Genomic DNA, 19,300 nt, shown 5'->3' with positions numbered 1-19,300 from the left:
TCATACAATAAAGGAGGTCATGGGACAGACGCAGATATAAATGAAGGGTTAATAGACCAAGGTGAATGCCAGATGCACCACCTGCGCTCCCCGCCATGCCAGCTTGCTTTTAGCCAGCCAGCGCTCTGCTCATTGATAGTGTCGCCCCAGTGGCTGGTGTTGATGCTGCAGGGCGACTGTCCTTACTTTGTTATGTATTGTGGAGACTGGCAAAATAACCCCCCATCTCTTCACTGGGTTGGATGGTGGCATCACTACCACCACACAATGGTGGATGGCGGTTGTTTTTGTTGTGGGGAACATTGGCGCAGTCGTTCACACTCTGTGCTGCGAACCCAACGAACTGCACGGCTGGTTACGTACGGTGCGACGGAAGTTCAACATACATACGACCGAATTCAATTCCAACCCTTGGCTAACAGTGGTGGATAGTGTCTGAACTGGTTCTGGGGCTATCCTAAGTAAACTCGGTCTTGAATGAGGACTGTGTCATTATGCTTGCTTAAACAAATGCTGCTGGATAATATTGGTCTGGAAAGCAAAGACGCTGGTAGCCGAAAACAATTTGTTACTTTCATGTGGAGATACAGAACAATGTTCTGCTTATTTATGCTGTTCAATGAGTACCTGGTGCGGCTTGTTAACATCTGCCCTGGGTAGACTAAATAAGCAGACCAGGTCTCCACGTACAGTACTAGGACTCATTTCGATATTTAATCCAAAAAATGCATCCTACACAATCCACCAGACAGACTATGGACAAGTTTCAACATACAGTGTCTCATCAGCACTCGGGTAAATAAAGAAAGTATCTGGGCATAATACTAACCACACCACTTTCCTCGTGGGCTGCACCGGCTTTAATAGGCGCTCGATAACATCGCTTGTCCCAACATTCTGGCGAAAGGGGAGATCTTTGCCTCCGTGTGTGTATAGTTGAGCGTGGGTACTTACAGTCGGTGTAATGACGTCCTTGTATCCATCGCTTGAATGTGTGAGCATGACAGCCGGCGCTCGTATAATGTCCAAATGCCATGTGTGTGCGCGTGTCTGCGTGATGATTATCTGAACCGGTCCTGGGCCTTCCCAAGGTCGACTCATCCTCAAATGCGTACCTGGTGTGGTGTGTAAACATCGCCACTCGGTGGATAAAGGCCGCCGGGTGTGGTGGTGGCCACCCACTCCTTCGTGTGCCGTTCCGGCCTTTCTAAGTGGTCGCTAACAGCAATTGCCCAAACAGTTTGTTGAGAGCTAAACGGGGCGTCTTTGTCTTTGTGTGTTTGTGTGCCAATCGCTGCAGGCGGACAGCAGCGCGAGCTTCCTTCGCGCCGCGAGGGCTGGGAATCTGGACAAGGTCCTCGACTGTCTGAACAATGGCATCGACATCAACACCAGCAACCAGGTGATGCTGAGACTTCACTTCGTCTACTCTTAGCCAGGTTAAGATGTCATGTTGGCTGAGCAAGAGGTCAAACCGGTGAGATGTCAACCAGATGAGGTGTAGAATAAGTCAGATGTCAACCAGATGAAGTGTAGAATTAGTCAGACATCAACCAGATGAAGTGTAGAATTAGTCAGATGACAACCAGATGTGTAGAATTAGTCAGATTGCAACCAGATGAGGTGTAGAATTAGTCAGATGTCAACCAGATGAGGATGTTGACCACCTGAGAACTCATTAAGTGGTGCACTGAGCCAGGTAAGGAATTGATCAGGTGGGATATTAAATGGATGGTATGTCGACCAGATGAGATGTCTACCAAGTAAGATGCTCAACAGGTAAAATCAGATGAGACATTGACCAGGGGAAACATTGAATACCACTAAATAACCCTGCATATACCCTATCTCACCAGGGATCAGAAGCTCAGCAGGAAAAACCTGGCTAATACTTACATTAGAGCCTTCCTGGGATATGCAGGCAGTTTAGGATTGAGCTGTGAGATGGCCAGTAGATTTCAGTACAGCAATGAATCATTTAATGCCTGCGGAGTTTTGAGTGTTCCCCCTATTGAAGTTGTGGGTTTTCCCTCGGGTACCCTGGTTCCCTCCCACATGCTAAGCAATCCTTAATGGCATAGCGAAACATCATAAATGCAACATTGTCCTTTAAAAGAGCCTTGAGACTCCACGAGGCTTCCCTGGGTAAACGCAGGTAATTGTTATTCGTAGTATTAAATGTGGACCGAGAGGAATTGACCAGGTGAGATGCCAACGAAGTGAGACCCCAAGGAGGTGAGATGTTGATGAAGCAGAAGTTGACCTCGACGACAGCAGAAGAACCTCCTTCCTTAAACCATACGTCTATGCCACCTCCTTTGCCCCACTGTCAATTCTGAGCCGGACGAGCCATCAGTTCGATGGACAATCAAAAACGATTCGCTCCTGCGGGGACGACTGTGCCGTCCTCGCACCAGGCAACGATTAGACATTGAAGGAAGCGCTCTGTTCATCGGGCAATGATTGCCGACAGCAAAGAGAGCGGACACGAGGAGCAAGCAGCAAGCAGCAGCAGCACCTCCGATTAGCACAGTTGGCTCCATACAGTGTGAAAGAAGTTCATACATACAGTAACTCGCCTGGTATGGAGGAAGTCGTGGGTCCGATCCATATGGTTGCGTGGATTTTTCTCCGGGTCTTCCAGTTTTTCCCTCCACATTTAGAAACATGCATTTTAATAATTTCGCTGCTATAAATGTCCACGTGATAAGCCATTTTGTTAAGCTATCATTTGTGGCCAGGTCGAGTCTAAAAAATAGCTATATACAGTTAGGGAAAAAAGTATTTGATCCCCTGCTGATTTTGTACGTTTGCCCACTGACAAAGAAATGATCAGTCTATAATTTTAATGGTAGGTTTATTTGAACAGTGAGAGACAGAATAACAACAACAAAATCCAGAAAAGGCATGTCAATAATGTTATAAATTGATTTTCATTTTAATGAGGGATATAAGTATTTGACCCCCTCTCAATCAGAAAGACTTATGGTTTCCAGGTGTCTTTTATACAGGTAACGAGCTGAGATTAGGAGCACACTCTTAAAGGGAGTGCTCCTAATTTCAGCTTGTTACCTGTATAAAAGACACCTGTCCACAAAAGCAATCAATCAGATTCCAAACTCTCCACCATGGCAAAGACCAAAGAGCTCTCCAAGGATGTCAGGGACAAGATTGTAGACCTACACAAGGCTGGAATGGGCTACAAGACCATGGCCAAGCAGCTTGGTGAGAAGGTGACAACAGTTGGTGTGATTATTCGCAAATGGAAGAAACACAAAAGAACTGTCAATCTCCCTCGGCCTGGGGCTCCATGCAAGATCTCACCTTGTGGAGTTGCAATGATCATGAGAATGGTGAGGAATCAGCCCAGAACTACACGGGAGGATCTTGTCAATGATCTCAAGGCAGCTGGGACCATAGTTACCAAGAAAACAATTGGTAACACATTACGCCGTGAAGGACTGAAATCCTGCAGCGCCCGCAAGGTCCCCCTGCTCAAGAAAGAACATATACATGCCCGTCTGAAGTTTGCCAATGAACATCTGAATGATTCAGAGGACAACTGGGTGAAAGTGTTGTGGTCAGATGAGACCAAAATGGAGCTCTTTGGCATCAACACAACTCGCCGTGGTTGGAGGAGGAAGAATGCTGCCTATGACCCCAAGAACACCATCCCCACCGTCAAACATGGAGGTGGAAACATTATGCTTTGGGGGTGTTTTTCTGCTAAGGGGACAGGACAACTTCACCACATCAAAGGGACGATGGACGGGGCCATGTACCGTCAAATCTTGGGTGAGAACCTCCTTCCCTCAGCCAGGGCATTGAAAATGGGTCGTGGATGGGTATTCCAGCATGACAATGACCCAAAACACACGGCCAAGGCAACAAAGGAGTGGCTCAAGAAGAAGAACATTAAGGTCCTGGAGTGGCCTAGCCAGTTTCCAGACCTTAATCCCATAGAAAAATCTGTGGAGGGAGCTGAAGGTTCGAGTTGCCAAACGTCAGCCTCGAAACCTTAATGACTTGGAGAAGATCTGCAAAGAGGAGTGGGACAAAATCCCTCCTGAGATGTGTGCAAATCTGGTGGCCAACTACAAGAAACGTCTGACCTCTGTGATTGGCAACAAGGGTTTTGCCACCAAGTACTAAGACATGTTTTGCAGAGGGGTCAAATACTTATTTCCCTCATTAAAATGCAAATCAATTTATAACATTTCTGACATGCGTTTTTCTGGATTTTGTTGTTATTCTGTGTCTCACTGTTCAAATAAACCTACCATTAAAATTATAGACTGATCATTTCTTTGTCAGTGGGCAAACGTACAAAATCAGCAGGGGATCAAATACTTTTTTCCCTCACTGTAGCTCAGTGGGCTACACTTTGTAAAATAAAAAAATATATATAATTGCTTGCGACCACTACTGCACTCATCAGGCACGCACCGATAATGCCAGAGGCACTCCTTTCCAACTGTCAGCGGTGGAGCGAGTGGCTAATTCTGTGGCCGTATCAACCAAGAAATCCACGGCCGTCTGCATCACAGTGGACAATAAAGATCCCGTCAGCTTTCGCGACCAATATTATCTATTAGACGTTTTTTGGGTTAGATGGCATAAATATAAATATTGTGGGTTTACTCTCCAACACACCGGTGTGCTCAACTAGTAACTAATTGGCACGTTTTGTTTATGTGACAAGCCTTACTGGTTGGCTGTCGGGTGGATGCAGGTTTAACGACACATTTATATTTATGCGATCTTATCCAAAAACCTATTTTATGGATTAAAGATCCCGTGAGAGTATATTGAATGATGGCAACAGGGCTCCCTACAGGCGAACTATAATTGTCTGTGAAACACAGCACCCTCATGATTGCCCTGTGTTGTACAAATGATGCGAATACCACATGTACTGGATTATTATAATTGTTATGAATTTTTAATTAGGCCCTGGAATGCCTTGCGGGCAGGACAGTGTAGGTGAGGTCACCTTGTGCTCATTACGACCGTGGTTTGACGGGGTGTTTGTCTTTGTGTCAGTGTGTTGTGATTTAGTTGCGTCCAACATGTTGATTCTAAACAAAAATTATAACTGTACATTTATATTGTACTCTCTTTCTGTTTGTGTTTTTGTCCATCTATTTATCCGGTCATCTGTCTGCCTACTGGCCTCGCTATCTGTATTGCCTGCCCGCCCACCTACTTAGCTTCCTACGTATTTTTCTGCCTGCTTGCTTTCCTGCCTGTCATGTCTGTCACCCTCTCTGTCCTTCTGTCTGTGCATCCACTTTTCCACCCACCATGTGTCAATGTGGTTGGTTATGTCTGCTTGGACTGTATTTGTGTATATCTGCTTACCTGTCTGCTTAACTTGCTGCCTCTTGGTCCATCCATTCTTTTGTTCATCCATCCATCCATTCGCCTTCCGTGCCTCTCTGCCTGTTCATCCATCTGTCTGTTTCTCTGTGTGTGTATGTGTGTCCATTCATCCTTCCATCCACCTATCCATCCATTCATCTGCCTGTATGCGTGTCCATTAATCTCCATCCATCTGTCTGTTTCTGTGTCCATCCATCGTTCCACTGCAGAATGGTCTCAATGCGCTGCACCTGGCATCTAAGGAAGGCCACGTGGGCGTGGTCAAGGAGCTGCTGTCTCGAGGGGCCAGCGTCGACGCAGCTACCAAGGTCCAAAACCCGGCACAACTAAATTACATTCCTTAAATTAAGAAAATGTAATCATGATTCTCTCGTCTTAAGTCGGTTATGTTTTGCGGTTACCGGTGTAATGAGGGTCGGCGTCCGCTCGGCGTGAACTCCGCATTTGTTGTGACCCCTCGGCGGTGCAGAAGGGGAACACGGCACTGCATATCGCGTCGCTCGCTGGACAGGCGAGCACCGTGGCCATCCTCGTGCTGCACAGCGCCGACGTGAATGCGCAGTCGCAGGTGAGCTCGCACTTACGCGTGCACGTACGTACACACGCGCGCGCACGTACACGCGCACATGTACATACGCGCGCACGCTCGCGACAAACGCGCGTGCAGTACAGCAACAGCAACCGGCCACCGTTCGTCACTTAGTGGTGACAGTGACGTCGCCGCAGCGTTCGTACCAGGCTAGGTGCACTTTGGTGTAGTGGGAAAGCATCCAAAGAGGCTCGCTGGCAGGAGCTCACAGACACAGGTGTTATGGGCTAGATGGCTGGCAGATGTGGGCAGCTCGTGCTGCCCACTATGCCACCTTGCTGCGTTGTAGCGCTCTGTTCATTGTTGTGAGCGCCCTCCGTTTTTGCCAGATCGTGATGGTCTGAAGTTGTCCACTCGCATCCTTCATGAGCTTCCTCCACACACACACACATGAACACTTACTGTATTGTGTGTGTGTATGCTTGCACTCATGCAGATGTCCATGCACCACATGCGTACACACACATACAAATTCGCTACACACTGGACATGTGCAAATGCATCAGTTGATCAATTAAAATTGATTATTAAGCTCGTGATATATGCATCAAATCACACGGTTTAGAAACGGTTATCTACAACTTGTGCAAATTACATGTGCTTGCCTGTAATCCTCCAGCACTGTGGAGGTGGTGCCGGTTGGAGGATCACATGGATGTTGTGAAATTCCCTTCCTGGGGCATCGAGGTGCCGTAACCTGGCCCACCAGAAGAAATTACAACAAATGTGGACTGCCAATTTTATAAACGTTTACTTAATTGGCCTTTTGGCGTCCTCTGGTCTAACATCGTTTGAGATTAGGCTCAAAAGAAAGCTGCCTCTGGTGTGGAGCAATCAGTTTCAAAGACAATGCATATATTATCAGAGTGTGTTTTTTGTTTGCATTCTGACCACAAGTATTGTGGTTAATGCAGACATGATTCCTTGTAAAAGGTTTCAGTTTGGTGTTTTAACAACTTAACAACCGTGTTTTGTTGCCAGAAAAAAGGTGGAAAAACCTTTTTATCATATTTTGGTACTGGCAAAGGAGGTCACATGATGCAGATGACAGATTTGTTTTAATTCGGTGGTGGTGAAGATCATATCATATCCCAGGGACAGCAATAAGAACCAAGCGATTGGTGGAAAGGCTAGACTGCGGACCATAACGGAAAGATGAAAACGAAAGCATTTGTAACGTGTCGCTATAGGCGTGATGAGGTGAATCTGTACACACTGCTGATGTTTGATGAAGTGGGATGAATGTAAAAAAAGGAAAAGAGGTAGATGGAGACCATTATGGACGGGGTAGTATTGTAAATGTTATGAGGATAGCGTACCAATGTTATAACAAAGCCCCAAATTGCAAAGGGTTTTGATTATCGGGGTGACACAATTTTCGTAACGAGTAGAACAGAGAGAAAGATGTTCACACACACCCAGTCACGACAATAGATTGCATGACAAATATTGGCGATATCCCATCATATATATGGTACAGTATACAGAAACTAACATGTTTGGGACGGACACAAAGACAAAGATCCCCCTTATAGACATAACAAGCTCTAGGAGCTGTTAGCAAGCACCGATTAAGTCCAGCACGGCGCTTGAGGGGGTGGGTGGCCAGTACCACGCTTGGCTGCCTTTGTCTCCCTATTGGTGATGTTGACACACACCACCAAGTGCATATTTGATGCTGAGTCGACCCAGGGGAGGCCCAGAACCGGTTCAGATAATCGTCGCAGCTAGAGGTGCGACAGGAAAAATATGGGCAAACTGGGGGTGATTTGGTAAAGTTGATTGATGAAAATAGGAGCAGAGGTAGTCAGAGACTAAGACGGACAAATAATATCGTAAATCTAACCAGACAGATAGTATACCAAGGTCATGAATGTTCAGCAATAAGTGGTAATGGCTAACAGAGAGAAGAGCGTGTGAGCGAATGAGTGAATGGATGGGTAAGTGAGAAAATGAGCGAGTGTGAGTGAGCGAACGAGTGGATGAAGAAGCAGTGAGCGTGTGAGTACGTGTGCGCGTGTACTGCGCAACGCCTGTAGAAGCCGTTGGAGTTTGTAGAGACAATGTTTAGTATCAGTGGCGTCTGCCTGGTTATGGGAGCTTGCAGAGGTGGAGGAAGGAGCTGGGAGGGGGGGGAATGTCGATTATTGATGAACGTGTTGAGTTTGTGTTGTGTTTTCGTGCTTGTACACCATTGCCAATGCTGCAGCATCAGCAGCAAACATCACTGAATAATTTGATGAGCAGAAAAAAATATTATTTAGGGTTTTCTTTTTATCACGAGTCGGGCCCCGCCATAACGGCCCACCAGTCCTACCGACACCACCCTCGCCCCACCAGTCCTACCGACACCACCCTCGCCCCACCAGTCCTACCGACACCACCCTCGCCACACCAGTCCTACAGACACCACCCTCGCCACACCAGTCCTACCGACACCACCCTCGCCCCACCAGTCCTACCGACACCACCCTCGCCCCACCAGTCCTACAGACACCACCCTCGCCCCACCAGTCCTACAGACACCACCCTCGCCCCACCAGTCCTACAGACACCACCCTCGCCCCACCAGTCCTACCGACACCACCCTCGCCCCACCAGTCCTACAGACACCACCCTCGCCCCACCAGTCCTACCGACACCACCCTCGCCCCACCAGTTCTACCGACACCACCCTCGCCCCACCAGTCCTACCGACACCACCCTCGCCACACCAGTCCTACCGACACCACCCTCGCCACACCAGTCCTACCGACACCACCCTCGCCACACCAGTCCTACCGACACCACCCTCGCCACACCAGTCCTACAGACACCACCCTCGCCACACCAGTCCTACCGACACCACCCTCGCCACACCAGTCCTACCGACACCACCCTCGCCACACCAGTCCTACCGACACCACCCTCGCCACACCAGTCCTACCGACACTATACTAGCCCCTATCGGCCCCACCAGTCGTAACGGCCAAACCGGCCACGGGACGCTATAGAGGAGCCCCGAATCGTGGAGTCTATTGTATTCGTTATCGAGGTCACAAATCTTCGGCAGCGAGTCAGACGTCACGCACAGAGAGATGAGCGCGCGTACGCATCTTGCACGGACCTACACGCACGCACGCACGCATCTGCACGCACGCGTCTCCCGCGCGCCTGCATTGGACAAGGCTCACCGCCTCTCGAGCAGATCCCATACATACGCAGCGGCCACTCGCTCCACTTGCCGCAGAGCCCACGCCCCAATGTTGATCTGCTCCACAATCCCTCCCCGCCACCCCCACCCCTCTCTCATTCCCCACCCCGGCCTTGAAAGTGGCCGAGCGCTCGCTGCTCCATCTGTCGAGCATTTTCCACCAACCCCGCCGCGCGGATGTGGTTTTGCGGCTTTTATTGTGGCGCGCGCATGTCAGGGTAGTGGATGGTGAGCGCAAAGGGGGAGCGGTGGTGTAGCGGTTAGCGCACTGCGCTACGAACCCAGCGGCCCGAGTTCGCTTCCCGCTCACGGCCAACACCCGGTGACGATTATTTTAACCCGTCCTGGGCATCCCCTCGGTCGACTCAGCCTCAAATGAGTACTTGGTGCGGTGTGTAAACATCGCCACTGGGGAGACAAAGGCGGTCGGGCGTGGTGCTGGCTACACCACCCCCTCGTGTGCCGTTCGGACCTTCACAGGTGCTACTCGCAAACAGCACTTGCCCCAACAGTCTGTTAAAGGCTGTACGGGGGATCTTTGTTTTTGCTTGTTGGTGGGCGTAAATGTTTTTCTGCGGCGGCGAATCCTTTTGCGCCTCTGACTCGGCGTGCCGCGCTCATATTGCAATGAAACGACGACTCACGCGGTCGATCAGTCAGCCCATTCGTCTTGTCAGTGATGTTTGTTCAGAACCAGGTGGGTTGCTGTATTTGCAAAGGAAACCCCTGGGGTTGTTACAGATAATAAAAGGCAAAAGGTGCAGACCCTGCAACTGCTTAGCCGCACAATGAGGGAGAAGTATCGAAAGTCACTTTAGAGCGTTGGGCTGGCCTACTCTTCCATGCTGAACAGATGTCTTGAATGGGTGGAAAACCCCACACTTTAGCCCAAGACAAAGATCCCCCGTTTAGCCTTAACAGACTGTCGGAGCAAGTGCTGTTAGCGAGCACCTATGAAGGCCGGAACAGCACACGAGGGGGTAGGTGGCCAGCACCACGCGGCCGCCTTTTTGCCTCTCCAGTAGCGATGTTTATACACTGGCACCAGGTACTAATGTGAGGCTGAGTCGACCTAGGGGAGGCCCAGTACCGGTTCAGATAATCGTCACTGGTGTTGGCCAGTGACGATTACACCATCGCTCCCCACACTTTACCCCACCAACACCGCGACCTACATACCGATCGACTAACTAAATCGATGGCTCAATTGATCAGTTATTAAATCAACGAGTCGTTCATTCAGTGATGTATATATCATAGGCAGTTGAGAGCCCATTGGGGTGAAAGTATGTTGTTTGCATGGGAAACCTGTGGTGATGTTTTACAGAGGCAAAGGAACAAAATCTATTTACGGAAATCAATTGCAGAGAACGTGACAAACGTAAACAAACTAACTGATGAGCAGAAACGATCGGCAGTAATCAGACAGTGCGATGCGGCTAAATAGACATAAAACGGACCAAGACAAGAAATCAAAGTCATTAAACATCGATGCAGTTCACTCGTAACTATTGTATTCAGTCATACACATAGAAAGACGTGAAAATTGTACCCGAGGACTGTTGGGCAAAATGTTCCTTTATTTTTAGGTAATGAAACAATCCCTCATGTCTATTCCATCGACTAAACTCCTGCAACTTTTCTTTTGCTGTTACATGATCGTTACTTTTTGTGATATTGCTTTGGCAGTGGTGCAAAAGCACAAATTGCAAGTGAAAAATCAGCACGTCAATAACATTTTCCTTGAAAGGAAAATAATGCTTTGTAGATGAGGGCTATTTGAGCGTTTGTACCGGTTGAATGTTGCACGTTGCTTGCACACAAATCCAAGTATAGCAGTACCGAAACCATGTTGAGCCCGGTTAGTACTCCAAACCAGTACTTCTGATGTGTGACTGCTGAGGAATACCATGTGTTTTAGGGTTGGGCTGTGAGAGCAATGCATAATTGTAACCAACAGTGTGCGTGCTCTCCGGAGACTTGGGCTTTCTCCCCACATGAAGCCAAAACCCTCGTTCATGAATCTACCCAATGTCCTGACGTAGCAGCAGCAGCAGCAAGACCCTCTTGACAGGAAGCCTTCGGACTCATCGAGTCTTTGCCGAGCAAACGGAGGCCGTTTTTACTATCACAGGGGATGCTACCGCCGGGCAATGCTTAGCACGCTCTGGACTTGCAATATATATAAAAAAAACATTTAACCGCAGTTAGTCAATCAGCAGGCCGCAACGTGGTGCGGTAGAGTGTGGGTACAGCCCACGTATTCTCGTGCTCCCCCTTTGCAATTACCTTTTATTATTTTTGTAGCTTGGTATCCGTCATGGCGTAAGGGACGACACGATATCGGAGCTTCTGGGCGGGTGCCAGGTTGCACGAGCAAGTCGTCCGAAATACCTTAGCGTCATCTCCTATCCATTCCAGGAGATTAACATTCTCCTTTGTGTCAGTCGGGAGCGCTCCCGGTGTGGGGATAAGGTGGGAGGGGAGGTGGTGGGTGCAGAAGGTGGGAGGTGGGAGAGGGATGGGAGAGGCATGTGCCGGGGCTGGCCTCATGCCGAATCCGGGACAGGAAATTTATTTAACCCTTGAACGCCACGCCGCCATCCTCCGAAATTTAAACTTAAGTGCGACTTGCCGGCGGAGTCACAGACCGTCGTATCTCACCACATTTCAATATTTATGATCGGCTGACACAGTATGACTTGTAGTTGGTTGTGAGGTTTATTTTTTATTTTTCCCACCCAGTCGAAATTCCAATTGGCTTGCCAAGGTAGGGCTGGCTCATGAGAAAATGACGCAGTAAATTTGTCAAGAGGAAGACCCCACCCTCCCCCGTCTGGCGTTCCCCTGGAAGGAATCAGCTCCTTCGTGTGAGGATTGGATTTACGGTCGTGCGCGCCAGGGAGCGTGTGTGTATATCTGTGCGACACGGCTATAACGTAACGCGAGTGCGCGTCCAGATCCTATTAGATCTTGGTAGCCTAAAGCGGGGATTGAGCCTGGATAGTGCTTGGATGGGTGACTATCACGAACTATTGTTGGGAGGGGAGTAGAGCAGAACATATTGTACGGTGCGTCTGTGATACCGAGTCTAGTATGGTGAAGTAAGTTCCACAACCCGCATCTAGATTGGAAACGAATTTCTTTAGAACAGTTTTAGTGTGTGTAGTTTGTCGTCCTTCCCCCGCACCTCCGATTAGCACGGTTGGTTATGTACGGTGCAAAATCAGTTCAACATGTACATGCGTTTTTATCCAGCAGTGGATTGACGAAACGACTTGTACGTACATGGCAAGAGTGCATGCTGGCCAAATGCTCGTGGTTCGTAATGGCCGCGTTCAAGCCCTGAGAGCCAGCACCGCTGAGTTCTGGGGTTTAATTTTTCTCGCCGCCGGTTATTAAACCATTAAACTAATGAGTTGGTGGTAGCAGTCTGGTCGATAATTCATGGGCAAAAAAAAACATCCGTTGTGTAATGGAAAGTCGTTACTGAGGCCTAACCTTTTAAAATAATGAAAATTCATCTTCTTTGGTTCTTTCAAAAAACTGTCGTCAATTGTTCCTTCACCTGAAGAAGGCCGCTTGTGTTGTGGCCGAAACAGTGAGAATTGTATTGTTTTATTTTATTATTTTATTCTCATTCTACGTGACTTTACCGAAAGAACCAAAGAAGATGAATCTTTGCAGTCACGAAAGCTTTAAATCGAAATATAATGAAAATTATTTATATGCAGCAAGGTACCTCCGATTTGCACGGTTGGCTTATGTACGGTGCGACAGAAGTTCAACAAACACACATGCATATACATATACATTGTGTTGTCATTTACAGATGGGACGATCATTGGAATAGTCGATCAATTGTCTCAACTGTATAGTCAACTATTTATGCCCGTTGCTCGTGAGCTAGAAATGCAGACATTCATATTCCGAAAAAAACTGTTCATCGGGAAACATTTCAAACAATATAAGTTCAGTCTCCAACTCTAATGATCAATTCTCAGCAGGCCTCGATGTGCCATAAAGAAGGGCCCAATGCTCAACACATCGCCTATAATATCTATTTTTCGTTTAAGGCCACAGCATTATTGACCAATGTGTTGATCCTTAACCCATGGAGTTTGCCTCTTACCTCCTCGTGGTCGTGTGGATTTTTATCCGGGTCCTCCGGTTTTTCCCTCCACATTTAGAATCAACATCACACGTTTAGAGTATTTGGCTGCTATACATTTCCACATGGTAAGCCACTTCGTTGAGCTATCATTTTTGATGTCGCCAGGTCGCTTCTGAAAGAGAGCTATACAGCTCAGTGGGCCTTATCTGGTAAAATAAAAATAGTTTCGTTTTTATAGTTTCAGTTGACGTTTTTCTGTTGTTGCTAGTTTTGTGGTTGATTACTCCGGCTCTTTAAAAAAATCGACAGTGCCCTCACCATGAGAAGCAGGGAAGCCCTCACAATGCCCAGCGTAACGTGTGTGGATGACGCCACTGACATCACCAAGCCATTTGCTCCCAGCGAGTGGCCACGTGTGGTGACGCGACACTTTATCCCTCCAAACTATTTTCGTGCTGTTCCGATTTGCTGATAACCAGTGTGTTAATCAATTACGTAAAGAATTGGAGAGCCCAGCTTCTAGCCGTAGGCTCGTCTATGATTTGATTGGCCGATTGAAGTGACGTCGAACACATTTCACTGACACGGGAAAATGGTCTGCATTCATAAAAGCACATTCCATACTTTCATACTCCGAAAGGTACGCTCTAGGCTGAGATGATCGTTGAGAGAATTATCCCAAGTGCACATATATAGACAGACAAAGATCCCCCTTATAGCCTTAACAGACTGAGGGCAAGTGCTGTTAGCGAGGACCTATTAAGGCCAGGGCGGTGCAATAAAGGGTGGTATGGCCAGTAAACATGCCCAGCTGCCTTTGTCTCCCGAGTGCTGATGTTTACACACCACACCAGGTACTCGTTTAAGGCTGAGTTGACCTAGGGAATGCCCAGAACCAGTTCAGACATTTACCACCGATGTTTGCCACAGCCAGGGCTCGAACTTTGGAAGTGAAGTTCGAAGCATTATGCGTTAACTACTATTACACCATTTCCCATAACACCCATGTATTCATGCACGCCCACATTTAAAAATGAAAGACAAATATCCTCCCATATGACCTTAAACTGTTGTTGGTGAGAATCTATTAAGGCACACATTTACACACAAGCGTATCCACATGCACAAAGGCAAACGGACAAGGGCACAAACGTGCACACAACACGCCCCTGTATATTTGACAGCACATTAAACGATAATAAAATAGGGCAGTGGTGACGGCGGTGTGGAAACACAATAACGAACATCATCATGATGTAGGCGAGGTGCCAGTTTGCCCCGGGCGTTTACCGGCCGGCCCCACGGTGCTGTTTTTAGATAATCGCCTTCCAAACCCCCGGCCCCATCCATCGATTTCCGATTTCCCCCCACCCTACTTGTCGTTGTCTCACAGTCCCCGTGTCCCGAATGATGTGAGCGCGAGGCCTGGTAATGAGGACGCCGGGGGTCGAGGGGGGCAATGTTTTAAAATAGCTCGTGGCTCATGCCCCATATCAGGAGCACGATTTGCGGCCCATTTCGATTCGCAAAGACGGACCGACGAGGGCAACTACCGCCGTGAGCGGTGCTCATCATCATCACCATCAGGTGTTGCTGATGAGCCGGTGGGGTCGTGGTTTTGTGATTTTTGTTTTGTTTTATTTCCTAGGTATGTAAGAATAGCCTTCGCCTCGACCCACCCTGTAAATCGCTTTTATTGACGCCGTTTCAATATTCGTCGCACCTTTCAGGAACGCATCCCCGACGTACACCGAAGGTATTGCTGTGTATATTTACGTGATGCAGTACCCTCGGCCGAGTTGCTTGACTGTGCCTCCGTGTTTTATCCTCACTGGTGAGGCCAACTCCGCTATGAACCCGGCACCCTGACTTGGATTCTCGGCTCTCTGGCTAATATCGCTTGCGAGTGATAACTAAACCGGTCTTGGCCGCCCGCCCTTCACCTACCCGCACCAACAAAATATGGTGAAGTATGGTCAAACAACCCTCATGACTGACACGGAGTGGGGTGGCATTAATCCAGTAATCCAGTGGATTAATAAAGGGCAGTGTAACTTCACCAGTAATCTTCACGAAGAGTTAATTTGGGTTTTGCTATCAGCATCAGAGTTGTTAAAAAATCTGTGACATCGAAATGGCCAGGTGGCTCAGGGAGATAATGCCCTGTGTAAGCACTGAGCTAACAACACTGACATCCTACACTCGGCAAGCAACTTTCATTAAATTGGGTTTTCGAGAGTTAATGGTCTCAGCCAAACTATCAATAATTTCATTTTAAAAAGTTTCACTTAACTAGCAGCCCTCCCTCCAGCTATCCAGCCAGCCAGCAAAACTTTTTTTTATTATAATACAGCCTGATGATTTTGAAATTTCCAGCTTTACAAAGAAGCAGCATATAGTGTGGGTAGGAGGCAATCGAAGGAGCAGCTGTGATGCCATCTTATATGAGATGAGGTGGTGCACTGCACGGTGTGGACAGAAATGGAATAAAAAATAATAAAGATCCAACAACACGATGAGTAAGAGTGTGTCGATGTGTATCACTATCGAGGTGTGTGTGTACCTAGCTAAAAATATAAGATTGACTATCTGTAGGCCGTAGTTATATCTGTGGAATGTCTTTTACCTCGGGAGAGTCCATTGGGACAGCATGACTATTACCGCCAACATGGAGCGACGATATGAGCTCGTGTGCAGCAGCTGGGGGGATGAGTGCATCACAGAACCATGAGGGATGGTGGCAGTTTATGGAGGCCTTCATCCCACAGTGAATGAATCATGGCTGTGAAAAAAAATGATGGTGTAGGGCTGCAAATAGAAATGAGAACTAACCAAACGCCCTGTTTAAACCTGGAGACAGTTTGACTTGTGTCTTACTTAATGTGTCCACACGTGCGTGTTTGTGTGTGGCGCGTGTGTGTACGCGATGTGCGTGCACTTACAGAATGGTTTCACTCCGCTGTACATGGCGGCGCAGGAGAATCACTTGGACGTCGTCAAATATCTGCTGGAGAACACAGCCAACCAGGGCATCGCCACCGAGGTGAGACACGATCGATTTGGCACTGGGGGCTGGATGTATGTTGAACTTCATAAGCACCGTACATAGCCAACCGTGCTCATCGGAGGTGATGGGTGATGGTGATAGATGATGGCTGCATGGATGATGGTGATTCACACGTAGGGCCAATTCACCATGAATGTGGCCATTGTCAACCAGATGAGATGCCAACCGGGTGAAGATCTGAGTAGATAATATGTTCACCAGGGGAGAGAGACCTCATCAATTCAGGCGCAGACCAGGTGAAGAATCACCCACGTGAGTCATTGACCACGTGTGACATTGATTGGGTAAGGCGTGCATCAGACCGTGAATGAGGTGAAATATTGAGCACAAGGTGAGATGTCAACCGAGGAGGTAAGACCACCTACCAAGTGGACTTCCACTTAATTTGCTTGCACAGGTACACGTACAGCTCTGTTGTCAACACTGCTGGCTGAGGGCTTCCCACCCCCTACGGGTCATGGAGGTATATTTGACCATACATCACCAATGCTGGGGAAGGCAGGGAGCATAGCCCCGGGTGCATAGAAATACAGTACAACCATTGATTTTGCTCCACTACCCTCAGCTGCCCACTTTGGTAGCTCGCGCAGTCCTGTGACAGCAATTTTTGTGCCTGGTATGCACCCATTCATTTGTCTCTCTTTTACTGCTAATAGCCCAGACGTTGCAATGCCGTGACATCTCTACCCTTGTCTGGGTCTCGTACTGGATTAACTCGCTCGCCCACAGAGTGTTCAGCTGCATAGAACTCAACGATTCTATTCCTCCTTTCCCCAAACTGCTCAACTTTGCAACTCTCATTTGATAATTTTATTGTCTCTCTTCCCCAAGCTCTGATAACCTTGTTCATTTCAAGAAACCAGGGCCAGATTTAGGTATCTTTGCCCCTGGGAAGCCAGAGCAGAATTGACCCCCTCACCCCACCCCGGCTCCTGCCCACACCCCACCCCGGCTCCTCTCCCCCTCCCCACCCCCCATTCGGTTTGTCACGACTCGGGAGGATTAATCTCCGTCAAGTGGGGAAAAAAACTGGAGGGCGAAATGAAAACAACCCAATGAAAAAATCAGATTAAGGGTAGCATCCTTTATTTGTTCATATTTAAATAAACTAACACGTGAATAAATATTTCCAACGTTTCTAGATGAAACAAACTGTAATGTGTTTTTCAAGAGGCCACTCCAGAGATTTTTAGACCATGAACAAAATTCCCAATGGCCCCCCCCAATTCCCCCTACCCCTGATTCCTTTCCCCCCCTCGTCCCCAACTGAACCTGCAATTAATATTGGTTGCTATCTGCTGAACTGTGGTTGCTACTCAAAGCTGCTGGCTACTTTGCATTAAGAGGCCGGCGGGATCTGTGTTCAAACACTGTGATTATAATGAATGGTACATTATAGACAAACCAAAGTAGTGCAAATGTGACCATGCAACGCAAACCGTGGACCACATACTAAACACACAGAGACGCAGACTTGTATAATCATCGAGAGCCATAGAGATTCATAGAGATAAATACAGAGACACATGGAGGATAAAGCAAAGACAAGCCACAGGAGTGTGACTGTGGCCATGCAACCCCACACGGTTGGACCGTATCGTAAACCCCCGTCGTCTGCGCTCCTTCAACGGACGAGGAGGGGGGCAGAACAACGACACGAACTCTCTCTCTCTCCTGAAGCCCTCTCGTCTTGGCCAGGAGACCGCGACAGTGGCATTTCGCTCCTGAACATATCGCCATCATGTGCAAGAATAGAAATAATTTTTAAAAAGCACAAACTTGGCATTGACTTGGGTGACGTTGCCGGACCGAATGATGTCGCGACTGCTGCTGCTGCTGCTGCCGGTCGTGCTGGCGCTGATTTATCATGGAGGCTGTGGGTGCGCGGTTAGTGAAATTGCCGCAGCTCGAATACAGCAAGCAGCGTGTTCCGTATTGATAGTGTGCTCCCCCCCCCCCCCCACCCACCGCAGTCAATTTCCATGCAAATCAGAATTTCCTTGAAATTCTTTGCGAGGCAAATTTCACAGAAAATGTGTACGCGTTATCTTTAATTGCGGTGCGAATTAAGTCTTGCCTCGGCGAATAAACAATGGCTGGGAAGTTTGTTGCGCACTTGAGAGAGTTGACGTCTCCAGAAGGATGATGACGGTCATGGGATTCGCGCGGTGCAGGATGGCTTCACGCCGTTGGCCGTGGCGCTGCAGCAAGGCCACGACCAGGTGGTGGCCGTGCTGCTCGAGAATGACACCAAGGGCAAGGTTCGGCTGCCGGCGCTGCACATTGCCGCGCGCAAGGATGACACCAAGGCGGCCGCGCTGCTGCTGCACAACGACCACAACGCAGACGTGCAGTCCAAGGTGCCACCCACACTGCCTGCATGTGTGCGTGTGTGTGTGTACGCGTGTGTGTGTGTGTACGCGTGTGTGTGTGTACGCGTGTGTGTGTGTGTGTACGCGTGTGTGTGTGTACGTGTGTGTGTGTACGCGTGTGTGTGCGCATGTGGGGAGCGGTAGGTCGACTCGGACTCAATTAAGTACCTGATGTGGTGTGTAGTAAACATCGTCACTGGGGAGAAAAAGGCGTCTGGGTGCCGTACCAGCCTTCATAGGTGCTCGCTACCTACAATCTGTAGAGGCTATACGGGGGATCTTTGGGGAGCGGTAGGTCGACTCAACCTCAAATGAGTACCTGATGTGCGTGTGTGTAGTAAACATCGGCAATGGGGAGAGACAGGTTTCCGGGCGTGGTGTGGGCCAACCACTCCCTAATTATATGTTAACGCTATATGGGGGATCTTTGTCTCGTGTGTCTGTTTGACCATGTTTTATCGGGAGCGGTAGTGAAAGGGTTTAGCGGACTCCGCTACGAGCCTGCGACCCGAGTTTGATTGGTCCGCTCACGACGAATAACAGTGGCAAATATTTTAACCTGTCCTGGACCTCTCCTTAAATG

At 48.4% G+C, this 19,300-nt stretch overlaps 1 protein-coding gene across 50 annotated transcripts in view; it reads left to right on the top strand.

Annotated features, from left to right (window-relative positions):
- The window catches only part of LOC116951038 (uncharacterized), a 137,265-nt gene that overhangs the window by 43,311 nt on the left and 74,654 nt on the right, over positions 1-19,300 (top strand). For all 50 annotated transcript variants that reach the window (XM_076073294.1, XM_076073307.1, XM_076073296.1 and 47 more), the window contains exons 2-6: positions 1,301-1,402; positions 5,592-5,690; positions 5,852-5,950; positions 16,223-16,321; positions 18,520-18,705. In XM_076073294.1, coding sequence (XP_075929409.1) covers positions 1,301-1,402; positions 5,592-5,690; positions 5,852-5,950; positions 16,223-16,321; positions 18,520-18,705 — 585 coding nt within the window. The remainder of the gene's footprint in view (positions 1-1,300; positions 1,403-5,591; positions 5,691-5,851; positions 5,951-16,222; positions 16,322-18,519; positions 18,706-19,300) is intronic.

This window comes from Petromyzon marinus, chromosome 41, assembly GCF_048934315.1.
Source record: "Petromyzon marinus isolate PM22_M1 ecotype Great Lakes invasive population chromosome 41, UKy_Petmar_22M1.pri1.0, whole genome shotgun sequence".
NCBI lineage: Eukaryota > Metazoa > Chordata > Hyperoartia > Petromyzontiformes > Petromyzontidae > Petromyzon > Petromyzon marinus.
The sequence above is the reverse complement of the archived record's forward strand: the minus strand, read 5'-3'. Positions and strand labels throughout refer to the sequence as shown.